Source organism: Fulvia fulva, chromosome 11 (genome assembly GCF_020509005.1).
Source record: "Fulvia fulva chromosome 11, complete sequence".
Classification (NCBI taxonomy): Eukaryota; Fungi; Ascomycota; class Dothideomycetes; order Mycosphaerellales; family Mycosphaerellaceae; genus Fulvia; species Fulvia fulva.
In genome coordinates, this window is record NC_063022.1 from 1,224,176 (window position 1) to 1,245,763 (window position 21,588).

Below are 21,588 nucleotides of genomic sequence, written 5' to 3' on the forward strand. Positions count from 1 at the left end.
TGCGGTGCGCCTCACCTTTCCGGCGACCAATACACTCTCTTAAAACATAATGACGACGAGGACCACGACGGCATCTAACGCAGCAATTTGCATTCTCAGCGAAAGAGTGTACATGAACAGATATCGTGCCTCGTCTTTCGGGCACATTTGAGATACCAAGCCTTCGATATCGGGCTCTACTCTTTTAAACGATACCCACCAACACGCGCTTTTGGGAACGAATGGAACTTTGCGAATCATTTCTTATACAATAGGGACCGGAGTTTTGGTGGGAATCTTCATGTTCAGATATCTACCAGTTCATATCACAGATGGTAGCCGCAGTAGCAGCAGGTCTTCTGCTGTCGAGCTCGACCACCATAGGGGTCTCGGCGAAAGTGGGATTCGAGTTTGGGAGACCTACAGCAATGACGAGAGGGATGGTGCGGCAGTGCACTGGCTACAATAGGCAGAGAATGTGATACCCAACCGCAACATAGTCGGCATAATGAACATTCATGAGTCATCAAGCTCGTATTGATGTGCTTTTCACACATAGTATCACACGTATCTCCTCAACAGCTCATCTCTACTCATCTCTCGTGACCGTCATTTCAAAGACCCAATCTTCTAGGCTTACTAGGCTGCAGCATAACGAACACCATCAGTCGTCGAGAACACCTCCCCGGTCCTCATACCTCCAGGCTCATCGCAGTCCTACTATGAGCGGTCTCCAGCCGCTCACTCGGAGCATGCTTGCTTGCACAGCCATCTCTGGACCCTTCCCTCGGCGTCGCGAACCCAATCTGCGTGCATATAGGAAGCACACATGGAAGGACCCTACATCCACCGACAGCGTAAGATTAGGCGAATTCCAGAGCGCCCAGGTCTGGCGCCACACGAGCACTGTAATCGCCTTACGCTATCGAGAAGCTGAAACAGATGAGGGGAACGCATATGAACTTCGCAAGATCTCTCAGAATAGCAGCCGTGCACTATGCACTACTACAAGTCTCTTGGTCTGGGCTTGGAAAGGCCAAATTACCCCTCGTGTCGCGAGACGGGCGGGACGTTCATTGTTGCAAGCCTCATGTTCTGACGTGACGAGCTTTTTCTTGAGCGTGCTACAGCGTGCCCATCTGCGAGATGATGGTGGTTTGGGTAGGATGATCGACGTCTGTGTTATGTTCACTGTGGCGAATATCTTCCATCCATGTGCTGTCACACCTACACGCGTCTTGCATGAAGCTGAGAATGACAAGGAAATTGTTAAGCGTAGCGACCGAGCGCTAGCCACACCGGAGTACGAGCTTGCGAGTACGTAGGTGAGGCGTCAGCGAGGGAGCGAAGCTCTATACCAGCCCTCAACTAGCCTTGGCGTCCGCTCTGATTGGTCAACTTTCAAGTTTTAGGATCACGTGACCTACCGCACTGTGCCTGTTGGCGAACTCGCAAACATATACTCGTCGCTAACGCCTATGTCGTCGTATAATAAGCACTGTACGTCGGGTAGCGGTAGCGTGGATCGCACGCTACTTTGCAGTCTAGAAGGGTTGGTAGAGAGCTCCACTCCGCTACGCTTACCTTTGGAGGTTCACAACCGCCAACAGCACATTTTACTCTCGTACCCAGCATGAATGCATAACATCACCGCACGTGTTGTCTGTTGGGCGTCAGACCCGTCTGTAGAAGTGATCGGCGGTTCATGGCCAGGGTACATGCACGAGCTCGTGGAGCTTTCCATTTGCACAGCCACAATCCTTCTGCCTGGGAGAAGCTCGAGAATGTCACGAATATGTGCAAGGTTTGGCCTGGTTGTGGCGGCAAGCTATTGCAGGTTTCCGAGCGTGCAGGTGCATGCGTGGCATGCTCACACGCGAGGCACCTGTCGGCCGGCATCGATCGGAGTGATTTGTTGCATGGTGCCTGACGTGCCTGATCTGCGAATGACCTATTCGCCGGGTGCGGATGTTGATCTCGCGAGGATAATGCTTTGCTGGCGTGGATGAAATGCTGTCGTCTCCGGACGGATGACTCTAATGTGCAGCGACCGACATTCGAGCCACTGTGAGGCGGCAGGATTCTCTTCGAGCGCTACCGTTCGTCTCTGTACGAGCAGTTATGTGGCTGATACGATGTAGCATCGATAGATGCAAGGTACCAACGCTCTCAACTTCGTTACACGACGATCTCGCTGCTTGTGAAGTGTGAGCATTAGGCTCACATGTGATTGATTGATTGATTGTTCCATTAACGTGCTATTTGAGTCCTAGACTATGTAACACGGGTCGTATCCACGACCGAGTTCAAAATTTAAAGAGAAAAGCCCCGCGTACCCGGACGTAAAAACTCTTCGAAAGATCGCGAGCTCGCGCTCGGTATTCGTAATAAAGGTCGACGAATATTGCTACGGTAGTACACTGCGACCCGGTAGTAAAATTTGTCGCGGTCTTGTCGCCCGAGATAGACGGCAAATTGCGCCCGTGTTTCTTCGCTACGCCGCGCCGGGTAGGCCCGCCGTACGCACGCCGAAAACCGAGAATTTGAGAGAGAGAGAGAGAGAGAGAGAGAGGCAGTATCTCGAATAACCCGTCCCCTCCGAGAGTCTTCGACCGCCTCCTTCGTACGATATCCCGAGATTTGGTGTCTCGCTCTAGATTCGTAGCGAGAGCGCTCGCTTTGTACGGCCGTCGTTGTCCGAAGAGAGAGTCCGCCGCCTTCTCTCTTTTTTCGAGCAGTTCCGAGTGTCTTCGTTAATAGATATCCGGGCGTATCCTCTCTTCTCCTCTCTTCTCCTCTCTTCTCCTCTCTTCTCTTCCCTTCTTCTTCGTACCGTACCCTAGGTTACCCGTCGCGTTATAGGTTTCGAATAGGCGTCGCTTTTCGTGTTTACGGCTAAGCCGCGATTCGAGAGGGGGGTTCGAGTTCGAGAGGGAGAGTCTTAGTTTCTCTTCGTCGTAGCGAAGGTACTTACGTCGTCCGCCGCGTGAAGGCGCTCTCCGTAGGATGACAGGCTCACATGTGAGAACGACAGCGAGACGGCAGTGCGTCGAAGTCGCCCTTCATTCCAGAGGACAGCTCATTGTTGGGTGTACTCGCACTTCCCGCCGAGCATTGCTCAAATCGTAGGTGCTATTACAAGGCAACCTGTACTTGGCTTGGGAGTATTGGCACTGAAGTCTGCTCAGTGACTCTTGGACATCTCGCGTTACAAAGTTGTGAAGTGCGAGCAGCTCGTCGCCAACCGTCTGTCTTTCCCCAAGGAAGAAGCTTCGCGCCCTGCAAATTTCGTCTCGAAGCGTAAGCTACCAGTATGTCATGCATCACCCAGTAATGACATTTTCCTTGGTGCCACATGGCACATGACATGTCTCTCAATCGGTTTCACGATCTGATACTCTGATTGATGCTGTTTCGAAGTCCTCTCGAAGTTTCGGGTCTGATGGGCGAAATCGCGCTTCATCAAACAAAGATACTGTGAAGCGACTGCTTGGTGTTTCGTCCTTCAGGCTTACCTTACTGCAAGCCTACTCCGCTGCTCAATTTTCGAAGGCAATTTATGCTAGTCCATAAGACCGCAGCTCCAAGTAGCAGCAGAAGCCTGCATCGTTACAATGCTGGCCGAATGGTAGCCGTCTACGCTCCGTTATTCGAGGCAGTCATTCTGTTACAGTTAGCCCGTCGCAGCCTTGAGGCTTCCGCAGGCGCCTCATCGCACGATCGAGAAGTCTCCTTCTCCGGTCCCTGCCCGTCCGTGTCAAGCATCATGTCGTACTTGTAATGGCCGGTACCATAACTTCCATTCTCCCAGTAGCATCGCTCGGCTATCACGAGCATGAGCTCAGTTGTGAAATCCTTACGCAAGTCGTCCCTCTCCAGCACTTGCCCAGGACTATCACCGCTAGGCCGCCAAAACCTCGAGAATACATAGAGCAGCCATTTGCGGAAGTCTGACGCCTTCGGTAGGTTCTCGAATGCCTTGCCGACCGTCTGAAAGGTAGGCAGTAGCCGTGTATGCAGGGTGGATACGCGCATCACAAATTCTGCGCTTGCATGCTTCAGCGTCACTCTCTTTAGTTCCGTGCTGTCAAAGCAATCTGCGAGAATGTAGAGATCTGCCAGGATGTCGTAGACGTCGTCATCGTCGTCGGCCTCGGCAGTGTGAACTTGAGGCAGCGTAGGCTCGTGGATCAATGTCTCTTGTCGGATCTTGAGTTTCGAAAGCACTTCAGCGTAGCGTGTGCGAAGGTCGTCAATTTGCTCATATGCTGCCGTATGTTCGTAGAAGCGTATCAGAACATCGAGCTGGTAGGTGTCTAGGTTGCGTGCTTCAGCGTCAGGGAACACAGCACGAATGCAGTGCTGTTCGAAAGTCTCATACGAGGCGGCTGAGGCATGTTTAAGCAATATGCCCTGCTCTTGCTCGGTAGAGTCCGTTGTGATCGAGTCTCTGGCCGCCACCTCAGTGTCTGAAAGCTCTGATCCAGACTCGTACTCGTAGTCCACCTCAACTTCCGTCTCGTTCGCTGTTGTCCCAGCACGAGAGTCTCGTCTTGTGTTTGCCTTTTCACATTCGGAGCCACCACTTGCTTCACTGCCGCAACCATCCGATTCATAGTCGGCTTCTGGATTTTTGTTTTCCCCATGACTCGTCGGCACGACCTCATGCTCACCGTCTGCCAGATAGATCTTGCCAGTGTACAGCCATTTCACTACCAGTCCGAAGGTAAACTCTGAAATGTCCTCGATCTTGAAGGTATCGCCCGTGGCTTCTTGCATCGGGGTGTTGTACGCCGCTCTGAAGTAGCCCAGCTTGTCACAGAGCAAAGCTTTGTGGACATGGTACGCTCGTCTTCCGGCGCCCACCAACACAGTTGTCATTGTCTGGTCCAGGGAAAGCTCAGGGTCTGGACTCGGGGTCGTCATGATTGCGACTCGGTGGTAGGTGGTGGTGGTCTCGCAGATTTGTCTGGCCGAGTATGGCTTGTCTGGTGGGTGGATGGTTATACGCGCCTGACTGATCAGGGGGTGGGCATCTGCTTGTCAGTGGTACCTGCCGCTTGAGAAATTGAGAGATGATAGTATAAGTAGCTTGCACCTTCCACAGTCTGGTCGTGATCACTAGGCAGTCACCCTGCACACGCCTGCACGACCCTTCTGCATTCACTCCTAGCGAGAGCCATTGTGCACGTGTATACGCCAAGCTGCATGAGTGCTGTTGCTTGGGTGAACGACCTCACAGGCTCGCTTCCGCGCGTGCACACTGATTGTGTGTGAATGCAGCTGGGGTGGAAAACGGCTCAGTAGAAAGCGTGGTCATGATCTTGGCCTGTGCTTCCAATTCAGCCGAGGAAGCACGACAAAGCATCACCACAGCACAACAAGAAATCGCGAAGATGAACGATATGCTTCTGATCTGGTGTTTGAATCGTCTCAAAAAGTACATGATTTCCCACCACACTACCAAAAGCGCCTGAACGTAAACTGATCACTATGCACAATGCTACATGCTCGTCGCTTCTGCCGGTGTCCTCCACTCTCATGTGCAGAGACGACAGAGCGTCCTTTATATCATCATAGCTCTGGTATCCTCTTCTCTTACTCTCCTTCCTCATGCCCAATACAACTTTTACCTCGCACCCGCGTGCTTGGCCATTGTGTTCAAAGCGCTGCCGTTCTTGAACCACTCGAGTTGCGACTCGTTGAAGGTGTGGCTGAGCTTGACGTCGAATGCCTTGCCGCCGGCTGCTGGGTGTACGACCATCGTCACTGGCTGACCAACTGCAACCTCGGTGCACTTCAGGTCAATGCGGTCGTCTGGCTTGATCTTGTCGTAGTCTGCTGGGTCGCTGAAGGTCAAAGGAAGCATACCCTGCTTCTTCAAGTTGGTCTCGTGGATACGTGCGAAGGATCGGGTGATGATTGCGAGACCACCAAGATGTCTTGGCTCGAGAGCAGCGTGCTCACGGGAAGAGCCCTCGCCGTAGTTCCAGTCGCCAATGACAACCCACTTGATGCCTCTCTTCTTGTAGTCACGGGCAACAGCTGGGACAGCGTCGACCTCACCAGTCTCCTGGTTCTTGATCTTGTTGGCCTCGCCGTTGGCCTCGTTGATGGCACCGATAAGCATGTTGTTCGAAATGTTGTCCAAGTGACCACGGTACTTCAACCAAGGACCAGCCATCGAGATGTGATCAGTGGTAGTCTTGCCCTGAGCCTTGATCAAGATTGGGACGTTCTCTGCGTCCTTACCGTTCCATGCCTCGAATGGCTCGAGGATCTGGAGACGGTCGGACTGCGGGGAGACGGCGACTGAGATGGACGAGCGGTCCTCTGGAGGGTGCTGGTAAGTGTCCATGCCTGGGTCGTAGCCACGGTCTGGCAGACCCTGGCCGGTTGGCTCCTTGAGCTTGAACTCCTTGCCGTCCTTGTCCTTGAGGGTGTCGGTGAGCGGATTGAACGAAAGCGAACTAGATTGAAGTCAGCACACATCCTACAGGTAAATGATGGTGAGTACTTGCCCAGCGAGGGTCATGGCCACAACGAGATCTGGCGATGTGACGAAAGAGTGGGTGGCCGGGTTGGCGTCGTTGCGTCCAGTGAAGTTGCGGTTGTAGGAGCAGATGATGCTATTAGGCTCGCCGCGCTTTACATCTGTGATGTCTGTTAGTGACGACGAGGGGAGTGAAGGGGGGCATCGATAAAATACCGCGTCTGTCCCACTGGCCTAAAATGAGCAATAAATGTTAGCATATGTTGTTGTTGTTGTTGTTGTTGTTGTTGTGGATAATGTTGCGTGTAAATGTAAGATGTTGAAAGAAATCCGAGGTCGAAAAGTCCGAGCAAGGTCCGGTCACGTGCCAGCGATGGTGGGCTCCATGGGCATTGAGCAATGTCGGCCGATCCATGAGGAGGCCAATATCGATATGAAAACGAGTCACTCGTTGGGTAGCAATCGCGCCAACGTCTCCAAGAGTGCGTGTGTGTTGAGTAGTGAGTACGCCGAGCTAAGAGCTCGACTTACCGACATCGTCCTGAGACTGGTCGGTTTGGGCCTGGCCCAAAGCACGCTGAGCGATCTTCGCCTTGCGCTACTCTTCCGTGTGGATGTCGCTGATCATATGGCGAGCGAGCTTCTGCTTGGTAGGGAAAGCCTTGTCGCAGATGGGATCGTGGTACTTCTTCTCGCGAAGCGCCTTGGCCTTGTATGTGTTATTCGCGGCATTCATGGAGGCTTTGGCCTGGTCTGGGTTACGCTTGGCATTTTCAGCCTGCGTCTTGCGCTTCCGGGCGCGGTAGTGCGGAGTGCCCTTCGGTGCCTTGACTGGTTCTTGTGCAGTGAGCTTCGCGGCGATTGCTTTGGCTTCTGTTATTTCCGATGCGACCTTTGCCTTCCGCTCTGCTGTCTGCCGATAGGCCTTATACGCTGCAGCCTTGCGCTCCTTCGCCTCCACTGCGATAGCCTCAAGTTGTGCTTCGCTGAGTCCAATATCGCCTATGCCCTTCTCACTCATTGCGGCGTGTGAACAGACGCCATCATATTGGAGAGCGTCCAAAGGCCACGGACAAAGCTCTGGTGCTTGCTCGAGCATCTTCGGTGTGCGTCTCATGGACCAGAAAACGAAAGCGAACGCGCATTCCATCTTAAGGAAGAGCAGACGAAGCTTTGGAACCGATCCAGGGCGTGGAATAGGCGCCCACAATAACAGACCTTTGTTCGTGACATTGAATCCCTCGTTGAATGCCTTTTCGACGTAGTGTGGAAAAGTGGTGCGGTTGTCATAATTGGCAATACGATTTGAAACGCCTTTATCCGCGCCAGTACCGCTGCCGACGTAGATGCGTGGCCGCGAGCCTTGTTTCTCGAGAACGATCACGTAGACACCCCATCGCTTATGAGCTCTAGTGGGCAGTGATTTGAACCAGTCTAGGGTTGGTGGCGCGGTAAATTGGACCGCCTCTAAAAGACTGGGCGCGAAGACAAGACCAGCACTGTCCAGTAGCTCTTGCAAAACGGGCTCGTCCGAGAGCAGGAGGCGGAGCGTACTGTTGATCCACCATGTGGGCAACTTGGCGAAGCAGAGCGCGATGAGCATCGTGATCAATTCGATAATGGTAGTCACGTGAGCGACGGCCGCGTGATCAAACGCCATGATGGGCGTTTCAATGGGCCAGGCTCAAACGAAAGACTTGTTTTGGTCTCAGCGAGGATTGGCCAATGTCAATGCAGGTCCCTCCAGCAGAAGACGAGACGCTGTGATGCTGAGACGCTGGTCCGGGTGAGAACGACGTGGTCTGAAGACGAGGTCGATATCTCAAGGTTGTGACAAGCCACCTCGGGTGTAAAGACGAGCTCTGAAGGTTGAGTTGCTGCCGGCTGAGGACGAGCCGTTCTCAAAGACGAGCTTGGAAGCTGAGGTGCTGAAATGCCACCTCGTTTCTCAAAATGAGCTCCGAATGTTGAAGGTGAATGTGATGGCTGACGTGTGACTCGTTGAGCCTGGCTCAATGGACGTCGTCCAAAGGCAGGACCTCCAACACGGCACACGTTCAGACTGGAGTCAGCGAGGATCGACCAATCCTGACCAGTATCGTTGCCGGTGGACGTCGCTCTCACCACGAGCACACAGTGCGGAGGCGCTGAGTGGTTGCTCAAGGCATGCTGCGAGTAAAGTGTGACTGTAGCTTGTTGATGAACGTATCGTGTGAGGGGCCGAGGGACGTTGGTCAATGTCGGTGGGATGATAGTGGGTGGTGAGGTCGAATCATGTCGTCCTGAAGTCGAGGTGTGTAGGGGCTCAGGCAGCCATCGCGTCCGAGATGGGAAAGAGCACCCACGTGGAAGACGCGTGCCTTCCCAAATCGCGACGACCGCTCTCCAGAAACACATCCAGTTCCAAGCGGCCAGTATCCATTCCATCGGTCGGAACAATACGAAATGAAAAGAAACACATTACAACATACCAATGCAAGGTCCGCAAGCGTTTGCGAGAACCATGCCACCAAAGTCCTCCAAAGTCTTGAGCTGACCATCTCCTGGAAACATTGTTAGTACTGCAAAACCAATGAAGGATGACAACCAACTTACTCTCAATGGTAGCGCGGATCTGCTCTGAGCCAGGGGTGACAGTGAACATAGCCTTAGCCTTGATGCCGTGGTCGAGAGCATCCTGTGCAATAGATGCAGCACGGCTCATATCCTCGTACGAAGAGTTTGTGCAGGAACCGATCAGGCCAACCTTCAGCTCTTCTGGCCACTTGTTCTCCTTGACTGCGTCCTTGAACTTGCTGAGTGGCGTGGCGAGATCGGGGGTGAATGGACCGTTAATGTGTGGCTCGAGGGTGTTGAGGTCAATCTCGATGATCTCGTCGTACTCGCAACCCTCGTCTTCGCGAAGCTCCTGTGCGTAGGATCGAGCAAAGTCACCGATGTGCTGTCTCTTGGTGGCCTTCAGGTAGTCGTACATGCGGTCGTTGAATGGGAAAATCGAGGTAGTGGCACCAATTTCGGCACCCATGTTGCAAATCGTTGCCATACCGGTGCAGCTGATGTTCTCAGTGCCTGGACCGAAGTACTCGACGATAGCGCCAGTGCCACCTGCGACAAATCAGAATTAATTGTGGAAAACAACATTGGAGCAAACTGACCCTTAACGGTAAGGATACCTGCCACGCGGAGGATGATGTCCTTGGGCGATGTCCAGCCAGAGAGCTGGCCAGTAAGTCTAACACCGATGATCTTTGGAGCCTTGACCTCCCATGGAAGGTTGGCCATAACATCGACAGCGTCAGCGCCACCGACACCGACTGCGACCATACCAAGACCACCAGCGTTGGGAGTGTGGGAGTCAGTACCGATCATCAGAGCACCTGGGAAAGCGTAGTTCTCGAGGATGATCTGATGAATGATACCACTGCCTGGCTTCCAGAAACCGATGTTGTACTTTGCGCAGGAAGACGAGAGGAAGTCGTAGACCTCCTTGTTGATGCTGAGGTAAGGTTAGCAAGTGCCGCAGAAGCCACAGCATTCTGTACTTACTCGTATGCACGGGCAAGATCCTGTTAGATAGTGTTAGCCTCGCATTTCACATGTTTGTGTCTGCTATAGAATGAACCATACCTTCTCACCACCGACCTGTGCCTCAATCAAGTGGTCACAGTGGACAGTTGTGGGTGTTGCTACACTGGGCATGCCAGCGCTCATGAACTGCAGAATAGCCATCTGAGCTGTGGCATCTTGACACGCGACTCTGTCCGGCCTGAGCTTCAAGTAGCTCTTGCCACGCTCAATGTCCTGACCATGCGGGTCATCCAAATGCGAGTATAGGATCTTCTCGGCGTATGTGAGAGGTCGGTTCAGGCGTTTCCGCACAATATTGAGGTTCTCGTTCATGCCGGCGTAGTTGATGTAGTGGCCCTTCTCCGAGTTGGTCATCTCGACCTTCTTGGTGAGCGGGCTGTCATTGACGGTAGCAAACGTCCGGCGGCCCAGCCGGGGCTGTTGCAATGGAGTGTTAGCGATGCCGATGGCTCCATGGCTGGTGTGCGATAGCTGTTTGAGGAGCTGTTATCGCTGTGAAACACATACCAGCTGGCGCGCTGCCAATCGTGCCGACAACATCCTGATATGCTTCCCAGCTGCGGTCTGAGCGGTGGTGAAGCTGAGTGGAGGGGAGATGGGCGTGTTGATGAGTGCGTGCGCTATAAGTGAAGAAGACGCTGTGGCTGTCGAGCGAACAAAAGAGACATGGCCGTAAGCTGCCAGAGTTCTCCGGCAAAGCGAGGACACCACCTTTAGCAGCTCTGCTATTGGCTCTTGGGGCAATCCACGTCCTCGGCTACTCGGGAACAGTCGACCTGCAGACCCGTGAGACCATCAAATTCTCGCGCCTAGACGATTCGCGGCAACAGCTGCTGCGCGGGTGTCGGCCGAGTGACAGAGGAAGTGCTCTTATTCAGCGTTGCATGTGAATCTGATAGGCCATATGGCACATTTCTGCGGACTCAGCACAACCGTTTCGACTACTTGCACGGCCAGAATCCTCGCAGACTCTCCATCAGCAGCAGGCGTGTGCAGACCACGTCCGCCACCCCACGACTTGCTGCCGCTCCTGATCGTGTGCCAGCCGAGGCCGCCGCGTGCATTCCGCGTTTCGCAGCGATATCGCTAATTTTCGCTCGTGCTCCTGCAAGCGGTTTTACACAGACCACATCCCAAACCACAACATCTCCCGAAATCAGCATCCACCATCTTCCTGTCTTACCGATCTCGGCGAGGCACAGCAAAGATGCCAGCCATCAGAGGTCCGAAGTCGAAATCAAAGACGCGCCGCCATACTCGTGATCTCGACCAGGTCCACGCTGACTTGCTGTCGAAAAAGCACCTCGAAAAGTACACCGAGACGAAAGCGAAGGAGGATCTGCCCGGGTTCGGAGAGTGGTATTGCGTCGAGTGCGCAAAGTGGTATGAGTCCGAGACCAACTTTGTCAAGCACCAGAAGGGCAAGCCGCACAAGAGACGAGTGCGCGATCTGAAAGAAGAGCCGTACAGCCAGAAGGAAGCGGAGCTGGCCACGGGCTTGACAACGGACAATGGCAGGAAGCCAGTCGAGGAGTCGGAAATGATCGATGCGTCGGAGGATGAGGATGTATGAAGGAGATGTCAACGAAAGGACGGGCAGAAGTCATATGGCTAATGCGATTTCTTCATCGGACCATCCATGCTGGACTACCATCTTCCACTATTGGAGGCATAAGTCTCAGCAAGTCTCATGATCTTGAACCACGCATCACAACATTGGACAATGCTCTCAGGGATTCTCGAATGGACTATACCACTCACCGACACCGCTATCAGCAGTGATAAAGTCCACTGCCGAAATTTTATGGTGGCCTCAGGTGTCAACAAATTTTCGCTGGTGCCCGACACTTCGCCAACCACCAAGTCGCGCTTGAGATCCACGGCATCCTCATTGCATCGGTGAACACACACTACACCGTTCGTGCATTGCAGATCTGGAGCCCCAGAAGCTTGCATGACCAACGTCGGTATATGGCCGACACCGGACGGGTCAAATCGGGAAGAGCCACTCGCACGTGCATGACTTGGCAGGGAAGGCACGATGCTGACATTACGGTGGTATGATGAGAACATAGCATGCAGTAAGATTATGTTCAGGACTGGTAATTCGTTCGCTACATCACTACCTTGCACACCACACGGCGGGGAAGTCTGTCATGCTGGGTCCTGGTGGACTTCATCTGGGCATTCTGGTGTCGACGTTACATGCTCTTTCACTCTCCTCCTCACATTCAACCCGCAGCCTGCCTCCCCAAGCATCACAGTCGGTCACCGCCGCCCACATCGCCTGCCATCGTAACGATCATATCGTACACCATCATTTCGTGGACCCCTCGGCGACGCATTCCTCGCGATATCGTTCATAGGTCGCGGTGGCAAGGAAGACTTGCTCTCCATCGCCAGAGGTTGTCGAGGTGGCTGCAATCTCGGATCTCTGACGACGCGAGAATCGTTCGTGGACTCTGTCGATACCGCAGGGCTGACCGGTATGTCACACTGTCTGGAGAACCCTGCTTGACCGGAGGCGTGGTGCTATTGGAGGAGCGATTCTTCTTCCGAGGTGGTGCATCGTCCTCGTCAGAGTCCTGAGTGTCGTGACCAAGCATCTCATCCAGCTTCCGACTGGCCTTCCTACTGTTCTCCCCCGCCTTTCTGCTCTCTGCCGCGACCTGCTTGAACTCTGCGTACTCCTTCTCGACGGCCGCTTTGGCGACATTGGATTCTTGGAGCTGTTGTTGGGTTTGTTGAAGTTTCTCCTGAAGGTCGGCGTTTTCCTTCTCAAGATCTTTCTTGGCCTCATTCAGTGCGACAGAGTTCTCGTTGTCCTCCTCCGCGATTTTCCTCAATCTACTGCACCCCTCGACCAGAGCCTTGATCTCGTTACCCTTCTTGACCAGCTCGCCGGTGTTGTTCTTGAGCGTCGTCTTCTGTTCACTTGCAAGTGTCTCCAACTTGTCGAACTTCGCCTTGAGCTCTCGGAAGCCACCTCTGACCTTCTTGATCTCATCTTGCTCCACTTTCCTCTTCCCTTCGGAGTCTTTGAGGCTAGCCTTCTCCTTGGCATAGTTCCCCTCGGCTGTCTTGAGCTTTTCCTCGAGAGCGCGGAGCTGTTGGTTTACGCAATCCAGTTCGGCATGGAGCTTGTCGTTCTCGGTGCCGATCTCCTTGCGAGCACTCTTGAAGTTGCTGTTTTTCCGTATCCAATCACGGACGACGTCAACAGCAACGCCGAGCTCGCCTTCGAGCCTGGTGACCTCCATGCACAGTCCATTGGAAAGAAGCTCTGCGGTCTGGACCTTGGCTTGAAGTTTTCTGGTTTGCCAACGATGAATGGCAGTCCGAACGACCGATCTGGCAGCGACGGCCTTGACTGTCTTCTGATTGGACACCAACGCTGCCTGCTGCTCCTCCACCCTGTCCTGAAGGCTACTGCTGGTCGCTTGCTCGTTGACGAGAGCATCTTGAAGGTCCTGGCGTTGCAAACGCAGTATCTCGAGAGTTATCTTGTTGGCCTCCTTCTCTTGGGCCAGAGCGGCTCGAAGATCATCGCCATCCTTCTGGACCTTCCTGATGGTGAGGCATAGTGCAACTCTCTGTTCAGTCGACTCACGGGTGTGATCGAGAAAGTCGTCTTCGTGTTGACGATTGAGCTCCCGGATCTCCTTGTCGTGCTGCTCTTCAGCCTTCAATCTCGCATCCTCGCATTTCATCCACAGATCTTGGCAGTGATTCTCCCATTCCTTGATCTTCACCTCCCGACCGTTGCTTTCGCCCGTCACGTGGTGGACTTGTTGCCGCAAATCGGCGATCAGTTGAAGGAGCGACCGGGCATAACCTTCGATGCCTATGTGCGCGTTGTGCAACGCAGCAAAATCCGGTATAATCGGCACTGGTGGAAGAGCCGCTGGAACACCTTGCTGGAGACCGGGCTGGCCTGTGAGTAGTGGTAGCTGTCGTTGCTGCACCACCGTTTGACCACTTTGCTGGACACTGCCCTGTTGTGCAGACTGCGATGGGCCTGGGTGGACCGGTCGTTGCCGTGCGATGGCAACACTACCGCGTGCACCAACGTTCTCTCGTATAAAAGCAGGCTGTGCTGAGGCCATCACGGATGAAGCTGAGCGATGATACGACTGAGGTGGCACAGGCAAAATATTGCTGTACCACAAAAGAGCAGCCGACGAACTGCTGGGGGGCATGTGGCCAGCATAAGGTACGGAGCGGTCAACATGGTGAAAGTGACAGCTTGCATGGCTTCGTTTCCATTGTGCTGGAGCGCTGCTAATGTGTCTATCCGTCCCCGAGACAAAGTGCCGTGGTGCGGCAATGCAGCGCTGGAAGCTTGGAGAAGATGTCCATCTTCAAAGGACAGAGCATGTTGGTGTGTGCTGTTATCACTGCATCAACAGGCACGAGGTTGCAGCAGCTTTCAGCTATTCAGAGGACTGAGTATGTGTTGTGAAAGAGCAAGAGCGACGTTGGCGATGGAGATACAGCATGCAGGGATCATCTCCAAAGTCGGTCTCGTCGAAACAGAGACGCGACTGCCCGACACGTCGACTCTTCTCCTTCTCCTTCATCGTTTACATAGCACAACATTATTACTACATGTATCTCATCGCACGACTTCCTCAGCCGACACGTATCAGCGTCTCCTCCTCTTTCACTCGTTGAACGTGCTGAAGCGTCCATGTCAAGCATCTGCGGCAGCGAGCGAACGACGACGCCACCAAACCTGTCATGGCCGCCGACGGATAGCCACAGCTCTCCCTGTTGCACGACCAGCCAATGAACAGGCAAACGTCCGTTTCAATGCACTCTTCGCAGACCCTTCATGTGGCCTGTCGATCAATCCTGGCCTACGTTCCGACTCTTGAGGTACCGACGACTACCGCCACCCACCCATGCTCAGCTGCGCAAAGTCATCGTTTATGCCAGGCTCTGCGCTATGGCCGTCATAGTCGCGTCTGCGTTCGGGATCGATGAGCGTGTCGTATGCCTTACAGATTGCCGCCCATCGGACTGGAGCTTCTGGGTCATTCGGTCGTTGCACGGGGTTGTGCTTCAGGCTCAAGTCGGCGAGAGATCTGGGAAATGTCAATAACAAGATCGGAGTCTCTATCACCGACTTATTGCTCACCTCTTCATGGTGTGCTCAAAGATTCGCGGAGGTGTCGACGGGTCCACATCCAGTATGCGATACAGAAGCGGCCATGTCGACTTCTCTAGCACGAGATCACCGTCTACGAAATTCGCGTCGTAATAAGCCTCGAATCGCGGCTCTGCAACTGTTGGCGGCTGATATACAGGACGGCGGAACGAAGACGCCGATGAGGGCGGGTCTGCAGAGTACCTACCGTCCATGCTGCGGCGAGGCGGTAGCGAATCCGAAGAGCTTCGAGCATCATCATACTGGCTTCGAGGTCTCGATGCTGGTGGTGTAGGAGCGGTCTTCTCACTTCCTCGGCTGGACGGCGGTGTTCCGTATGGTACTTGGCTGCTGAAGCGTGGCGAAGGCGTTCTGGTATTGCTGCTAACGTACGGTGTGGGCGGTGGCGGCGGCGGCGGTACGACCTGCGGAACCCTCTCGCTACTCTGCCACGGAGAGGACGATGCCCCGAAGATAGCACTGGGTCGATGTGGTGATGAAGGTGGCGGAGGAAAGTATGGCTGGCCGCTACGCCGCGGTGACGGTGGCATACCAAATGTTCTGTCGCTGCCCACTCGAGGCGGTGCCGCCGGCCTCCGATCTCTGCTGTCGACCCTCTCGAGGATTGGTCCAGGACTAGTGGATCGTACTCCCATATCTGGTGCTCTTCGGAGATGCTCTGTGACTCTGACCGGCGGACAGGGCGAAGTCTCTGGTGTTCTCGGCTTTCCACCAAGAGGAAGCGCCTCCCTTTTCTGCACATCCCGTTTCCAATCGCGCAACTCTGTGATGTCCATTCCTTGCTTATCACACACGGCAAGTCGCGAACTGAAGGCTTGCAGCATTTCTCGGTCACCTGTCGTTAGTCTTCCCTGCCTTTCGATCTGCTCGATGCGTCTGATCAGATCCCTGGTCATATCTTTATTCGCCATGTCGCACAGCTCAATCTTCTCCTCTGGTGGTCGTCTTCCCGATCTGAGTTCTTGGCGCAACTGCTCTATCCGAGATTGTAGCTCATTTGAAGCTGCAATATCAAGCTTCATGATCGACCTCAAGTCATTCACATCCAGCCCTGCCGCGCTCATCGCGGAGCCTTCACGTCTTGGCTCCATCTTGCGAGTCATAGAGGTCAGCGATTTTGGCGAGGTGATGTGGTACTGAGCGAGCGCCTTGTGCTGGGAGGACGGGATATAAGGATCTGGAACCCTGAAAAGTGCCAATGCAAGTTATATCAGGCATGCCCGGTCCCCATGCGAGATTGACAACGACTTCGCCACGTCAGCCCAAGCACATCCTGATCAATCACGGACTCCATTGCAAATCTCTCGAGCGGTTCCTTGGAAGTCCGCAAGCTAATCTTCAGACTTTGCTGCTCCGTCGACGAAAAGAAGGCGTCCCATCCCGCGTGTTTCTGCCCGAACGGCTGCCTAAGGACTGTTTCCCAGCATCATCGTTGTCGCTCGAGCCCGACGTTCCACGCCAACGCAGCGATACGCTGGGGACGCTCGAGATGTTGATGTTGACATCCTCTAAACACCTTTTCTCGCGTCTTTTGCCCCATAGCGGACTGGTCAGGTCGGTACATCGATTGCAGCGCGCGCAAAGTACCGACAGCTGCTCAGCCTGCAGAGTCCAGACTCTTGATACTTCTACTGGATAACGACAGAGGATGAGAGAGAGTGTGTCTTTCGAATCAAAAAGTATCTGCGGACGCTACTCCGATAAATGTTTCGGACCTGGCCGCCACTTCACAGACCCAACCAGAACGTGCTCAGAAAGGACCACTGCCACATTGGCCCCCATCTGATTCGACCATCTCATCGATTCTCCTCACACTTACAACAACCCCCCTCCATCGCCCTCATCTCCCCCTTCCTCGCTTCAACCCTCCCCAACAACCTCTCCACCTCCTCCCCCATCCTCTCCATCGCCACAACCAAATCCCTAAAATCCTGCAACATCTTCCTCTCCGCCCTGTTTCCCCCTTCGCGATCGTGCTCTACGATCTCCTCAAGCTCAAACATATGGTCGCGACAAGCTGCCAGTCTATCAGAGTCTCTGCATGAGCGAAGCCATTGCACGTCTGCGGCTCTGATGGAGGAGATGGGGAGGAGGGAGAGCTGGAGGAGGTGTTCGTGCGTTATGGTGTAGGTGTGGGAGTCTTGGGCCAGCCATTTTTCGAATTGGGCCTAGGAGAGGCCGTGTTGTTGGGACATTGGTGGTGAGGGGTGGGAGGCTTGGGTAGAGGGATGAAGGGAGGTAAGTATGGTCTCTTTGACGGGATGGTGGTGCTGGCATGTGCTATGGCAATCATTCTAGGCATCTTGTTCTGATGGATCTGAGGCGATGCGATGGGGTGCGCAAACTTCAGACGAGCAAACACGAACAGTGAATCTGATATATGCATGGTCTTGCTTAGACCTAGCCTACCTAGGACTACCTACAAAGACCACAAACGGCAGTGTCGTTCGGTTCCAGTGCTTTTGGCGGCGACAGGTGAGCGCAGTGCGAGTCGACAAAGAAAAAAGAACGAAGAAACAAATCTTCCGTTCTGCTACAGTGGCTTTCCTTCATCAAGGTGGTATATACGTCTACATCTACGTCTACTCTACCTTTCGTCTCTTCTCAGCTCTGGTCTCGTCCTCGTCTGTGCCTGTATGTACGACCCCGATCAGCAACGCCTCGCGTATAATTCGTGATGGTCACATGTCACGCCGTTTCCAGTTTCTATACTGTTCGGTTGGCTTGGTCGGCACTACTTACGTTGGAGCAGGCTGTGGCCGGTCATGGCTTCTGGTTGTTCAATGCCCATGATGTCTAGGACTGTTGGTGCTACGTCGCCCAGTACGCCATCTTGCTTTTTGAGCGAGAGGCCTTCGGGTGCGTTGGCCATGACGAAGGGGACTTTGTTGGTTGTGTGAGATGTCTTGGGCGTCTGTGAAGTGTTAGTGACTTTCTTGGCTCTGGGTTTGTGATGATCTTGTGCTCACCTTCTCCTCAGTCAACATCTCCTCTGCGTTGCCGTGGTCCGAGGTGATGAACAATGTGTAGCCGTGCTTCTTGCATGCCTCGTACACCACACCAATCGCCTTGTCGGTCTCGGTCACACCTTCCACAGCTGCCTTGTAGACACCAGTGTGTCCAACCATGTCGGGTGGCGCAAAGTTGTTCATGACGAATTCGTACTTGCCATCAGCAATACGCTCTGCCATCCTCTCTGCGACACCCATCGCACTCATCTTCGGTGCTTCGTCGTAAGTCGCTACACTCTTTGGTGAGTCAATGAGCTCACGGTCTTCACCATCAAACTGTACTTCCAAACCACCGTTGAAGAAGAATGTTACGTGTGCGTACTTCTCCGTCTCGGCAATGTGGCTCTGCTTGCAGCCTTTCTGGCTCAACCAGTCGGCAAGAACGTTGTCCATGACCTGTGGTGCAAATGCCACAGGCAGGTCGAAGTCGGTCTTGTAGCGGGTCATGGTCGTGATCGCGATGCCCTTGGGGTATGGGAAGTCTGGCTTTGGCGATCGGTCCTGGTCACCGAGCAGTTGTGTTACCTCACGGACACGGTCTGAGCGGTAGTTGAAGAAGAAAACGGTGTCGTCGTCCTGGATGCGGCCTTCCTTGCCGTTGATGATGATTGGCTTGAGGAACTCGTCGTTCTCGCCTTTGTCGTAGCGTGCCTGGAAGACCTTGACTGGGTCGTCAGTCTCTTCGCCCTCGCCGGTGACCAAGCCCTTCAGGCCAATCTCGACGCGATCCCATCGCTTGTCACGGTCCATGATGTAGTAACGGCCAACTATCGTTGCCAGCTTGCCCACGCCTTGCTGTTTCAAGAATGCCAGGAGACCTTCGAGATGCCCCTTTCCACTCTTTGGATCTGTGTCACGACCATCACCGAAGAAATGGATATAGATCTCTGGCACGCCAATCTCCTTGGCGACCTTGATCAACTCCTTCAAGTGGTTGATGTGCGAGTGGACACCGCCGTCACTGACCAGACCGCAGAGGTGGAGTCTGCCATTACCGTCCTTTGCCCTCTTGAAGCTCTTGACCACATTCTCAACCTTGTTCAACTCTCCCTTCTTGATGGTCTGATCGATGCGGACCACATCCTGCCACACGACCCGTCCAGCACCGATGTTCAAGTGACCGACTTCGGAATTGCCCATAAGACCCTCAGGCAGACCGACGGCGAGGGAGGAGGCTTCGAGCTCGGTGTAGCCTTGGGTGATCTTGCTGCCATCCTTGGCGAACTCGTCCATCCATGGTGTCTCGGCGTTGAGAATTGCATTGCCTTGGGAGTGTTAGAGCTGTCTCCGGTCATAGTAGTGACCGTTTGCCAATACCATCACTTTTCTGACATACCTTCTGCGGGAGACGATTCGGAGGGGATACCCCAGCCGTCAATGCATATCAGAGCTACCTTTTGCTTGACTTGCACCATGATGGCCGACTGTAATGATCGATCGTCGCTGTGAGTTTGTTTATGTCAGGCGATGAACTGATCGTTACTTGATTGCTCTTCAAACCAATGAATGATTGCACGTTTCTTGCCTCGGGCTTGTCGCTGTTGCTTCTTGTCTGCTGTCGCAAACAAAGCAATGACTTGGATCAACCAAATCTCAAGCGCCCCCCACCAACAAGCGCCAACATCCCACCAAAACTGCGAGCACCGAGTTGCGCCGAGATCAGCATCGTCACTGGCCGACAGGGATCTTCATGCAGGTGTGAACCTTGCTGCAGCTCACGCGTCTTCACATTCATGTGTGGACATTAGATTCACTCCGCAACACATTCTTTCCTTCATAGAGACCACCGCTCTTCGCTAGGTGTACCTGAGCCCATCGACAGTAGGCAAGCGTCGCGGCGATGGCACTCAAGCAGCCCATCAAGACCACCTCCAATACCACCGCACCCTCGCAATCAACGACCCTCCAACTCCCACCTCCGCAGACATTTGAGTTGCTCCCGCCACTCCATGAACTCCTCGCGCGCATCGAGGTCTACAACAACCAGCAATCCACCTCCCTCGACCAGCTTTTCGCACCCGAAGAGAGCACCGACATTGGCAGTAACTATGCTGAGATCCAGCCTCTGAACCCAAAGGACTTACCAACGGCTGCGCTTGACATCAAGTCGCGCGTGAGGGGTGCCCAGAGGGAGGTGGAGAAGCTGCCTGACATTGACAGGACAGTCGAGGAGCAGGACGAGGAGATCAGGGAGCTTGAGGAGAAGATTGCCAAGCAGCATGCTATGCTGAGTCGCTTGGGAGAGGTTGCGAAGGGACTGGCTGAGAAGGTCACATGAAGCTGATGACTGGACATGGGATGTTTGAAATTTGATGCGACTACAAGAATGACAGGAGGGAGAATGTGGACTTCAACGATGAATCCTCGAAGCAGCGCGACAACCTGTGGCAGATGCACGACCCCTGAAGGCGTCGCGGCGCTTGCGACTGCCTGGACCGATCACACAGGCGTCGTGCGACCAGCTTCATGCAAGCAACTATGACACCGCGAGTCCAAGGACAACCCCGCCGGGGCTACAGGGCATATAGAACATGCAAAACTACATGTGCGCGTTGGAAGCTGTGCTAACAGCCATTCAGGGGCGGCAGGAAGCTCGCAGCTTGTCGCGCTGTAATGAGCAGCTCTTGTGTGGGTCACTTGTGTGTCGCACGGCGAGATACAGCCTTGCAAAGATTCTCACCTCGTAGAAGCAAGTGATTGTTCTTCTGCTTGTACACTCACTTCAACAGCATGATGGACCAAAATCCGCCTACAACCCATCCTTGTACAGAACAACCTTGCGCTTTTTGCTACAGCAACAGCAACATGCTACTACGCCTCTATTAGACCTTCCGCCTTCGGTCCTACATCGATCCTGCCACTTACGAGACCGTGAAAACTGCAGGTACGCACTTATAGCTTAACCGCTACTGCTTTTACACGATTGTTAGTGTGCAAACAACCACCACTACTATCACACACACCCGCCGACTTATCCTCCCTACGCATCCTCGCCACGGCTCGACCCTCTCGACAGACATCCAGCATCAAGAAACACTGCTCGCATAAACGCACGCGCGATGTCTCCGGCTGCACAGAATGCTCATAAAGTGAGCAACAATGGAAAGTCGGCCTCAAAGCCACGTCCTCGAAGCACCTCTTCACGAACGCAGGAAGTGCGCAGCCAACAAAATGCCGCTCCAGGGAGCGCACCGCGCAGACTTATGCCACGGCCTAGTCCAATCGTAACGCTACCACCAGCGCAGAAGCAACCACACGGTCACAATCTGAAGTCAGTGCCGGTTGACAGACTGAAGCCGATTTCTGGGCTCAACCGTCGCAGCTCAATCCCTATGCGTGGCCCCGGA

At 53.9% G+C, this 21,588-nt stretch overlaps 10 protein-coding genes across 10 annotated transcripts; 2 read left to right on the forward strand and 8 right to left on the reverse strand.

Annotated features, from left to right (window-relative positions):
• Positions 1 to 1,930: 1,930 nt before the first annotated feature.
• On the reverse strand, positions 1,931 to 2,194 carry CLAFUR5_12862 (uncharacterized protein; the record flags this gene model as incomplete). Its single annotated transcript, XM_047912010.1, has 2 exons — positions 1,931 to 2,086; positions 2,141 to 2,194. 2 exons carry the CDS (start codon positions 2,192 to 2,194, stop codon positions 1,931 to 1,933), a joined length of 210 nt encoding a protein of 69 aa, XP_047767716.1.
• Positions 2,195 to 3,615: 1,421 nt separating this feature from the next.
• On the reverse strand, positions 3,616 to 4,905 carry CLAFUR5_12863 (uncharacterized protein; the record flags this gene model as incomplete). Its single annotated transcript, XM_047912011.1, has 1 exon — positions 3,616 to 4,905. One exon carries the CDS (start codon positions 4,903 to 4,905, stop codon positions 3,616 to 3,618), a length of 1,290 nt encoding a protein of 429 aa, XP_047767715.1.
• A 703-nt stretch (positions 4,906 to 5,608) lies between these two features.
• Positions 5,609 to 7,009, reverse strand: CLAFUR5_12864 (Aconitate hydratase, mitochondrial; the record flags this gene model as incomplete). The annotated part of the gene is made up of 2 exons (XM_047912012.1): positions 5,609 to 6,449; positions 6,921 to 7,009. The coding sequence occupies 2 exons, from the start codon at positions 7,007 to 7,009 to the stop codon at positions 5,609 to 5,611; spliced, it is 930 nt and encodes a 309-aa protein (XP_047767714.1).
• Positions 7,010 to 7,070: 61 nt separating this feature from the next.
• On the reverse strand, positions 7,071 to 8,132 carry CLAFUR5_12865 (uncharacterized protein; the record flags this gene model as incomplete). Its single annotated transcript, XM_047912013.1, has 1 exon — positions 7,071 to 8,132. One exon carries the CDS (start codon positions 8,130 to 8,132, stop codon positions 7,071 to 7,073), a length of 1,062 nt encoding a protein of 353 aa, XP_047767713.1.
• An 800-nt stretch (positions 8,133 to 8,932) lies between these two features.
• CLAFUR5_12866 (Aconitate hydratase, mitochondrial) lies at positions 8,933 to 10,600 on the reverse strand (the record flags this gene model as incomplete). Its single annotated transcript, XM_047912014.1, has 6 exons — positions 8,933 to 9,015; positions 9,068 to 9,577; positions 9,628 to 9,968; positions 10,019 to 10,038; positions 10,100 to 10,477; positions 10,568 to 10,600. 6 exons carry the CDS (start codon positions 10,598 to 10,600, stop codon positions 8,933 to 8,935), a joined length of 1,365 nt encoding a protein of 454 aa, XP_047767712.1.
• A 667-nt stretch (positions 10,601 to 11,267) lies between these two features.
• Positions 11,268 to 11,633, forward strand: CLAFUR5_12867 (Zinc finger protein bud20; the record flags this gene model as incomplete). The annotated part of the gene is made up of 1 exon (XM_047912015.1): positions 11,268 to 11,633. One exon carries the CDS (start codon positions 11,268 to 11,270, stop codon positions 11,631 to 11,633), a length of 366 nt encoding a protein of 121 aa, XP_047767711.1.
• A 787-nt stretch (positions 11,634 to 12,420) lies between these two features.
• On the reverse strand, positions 12,421 to 14,166 carry CLAFUR5_20343 (uncharacterized protein; the record flags this gene model as incomplete). Its single annotated transcript, XM_059463179.1, has 1 exon — positions 12,421 to 14,166. One exon carries the CDS (start codon positions 14,164 to 14,166, stop codon positions 12,421 to 12,423), a length of 1,746 nt encoding a protein of 581 aa, XP_059319151.1.
• A 782-nt stretch (positions 14,167 to 14,948) lies between these two features.
• Positions 14,949 to 16,333, reverse strand: CLAFUR5_12868 (uncharacterized protein; the record flags this gene model as incomplete). The annotated part of the gene is made up of 2 exons (XM_047912016.1): positions 14,949 to 15,147; positions 15,201 to 16,333. The coding sequence occupies 2 exons, from the start codon at positions 16,331 to 16,333 to the stop codon at positions 14,949 to 14,951; spliced, it is 1,332 nt and encodes a 443-aa protein (XP_047768011.1).
• Positions 16,334 to 17,964: 1,631 nt separating this feature from the next.
• On the reverse strand, positions 17,965 to 19,656 carry CLAFUR5_12869 (2,3-bisphosphoglycerate-independent phosphoglycerate mutase; the record flags this gene model as incomplete). The annotated part of the gene is made up of 3 exons (XM_047912017.1): positions 17,965 to 18,144; positions 18,200 to 19,506; positions 19,578 to 19,656. The coding sequence occupies 3 exons, from the start codon at positions 19,654 to 19,656 to the stop codon at positions 17,965 to 17,967; spliced, it is 1,566 nt and encodes a 521-aa protein (XP_047768010.1).
• Positions 19,657 to 20,081: 425 nt separating this feature from the next.
• CLAFUR5_12870 (uncharacterized protein) lies at positions 20,082 to 20,519 on the forward strand (the record flags this gene model as incomplete). The annotated part of the gene is made up of 1 exon (XM_047912018.1): positions 20,082 to 20,519. The coding sequence occupies one exon, from the start codon at positions 20,082 to 20,084 to the stop codon at positions 20,517 to 20,519; it is 438 nt and encodes a 145-aa protein (XP_047768075.1).
• Positions 20,520 to 21,588: the final 1,069 nt, after the last annotated feature.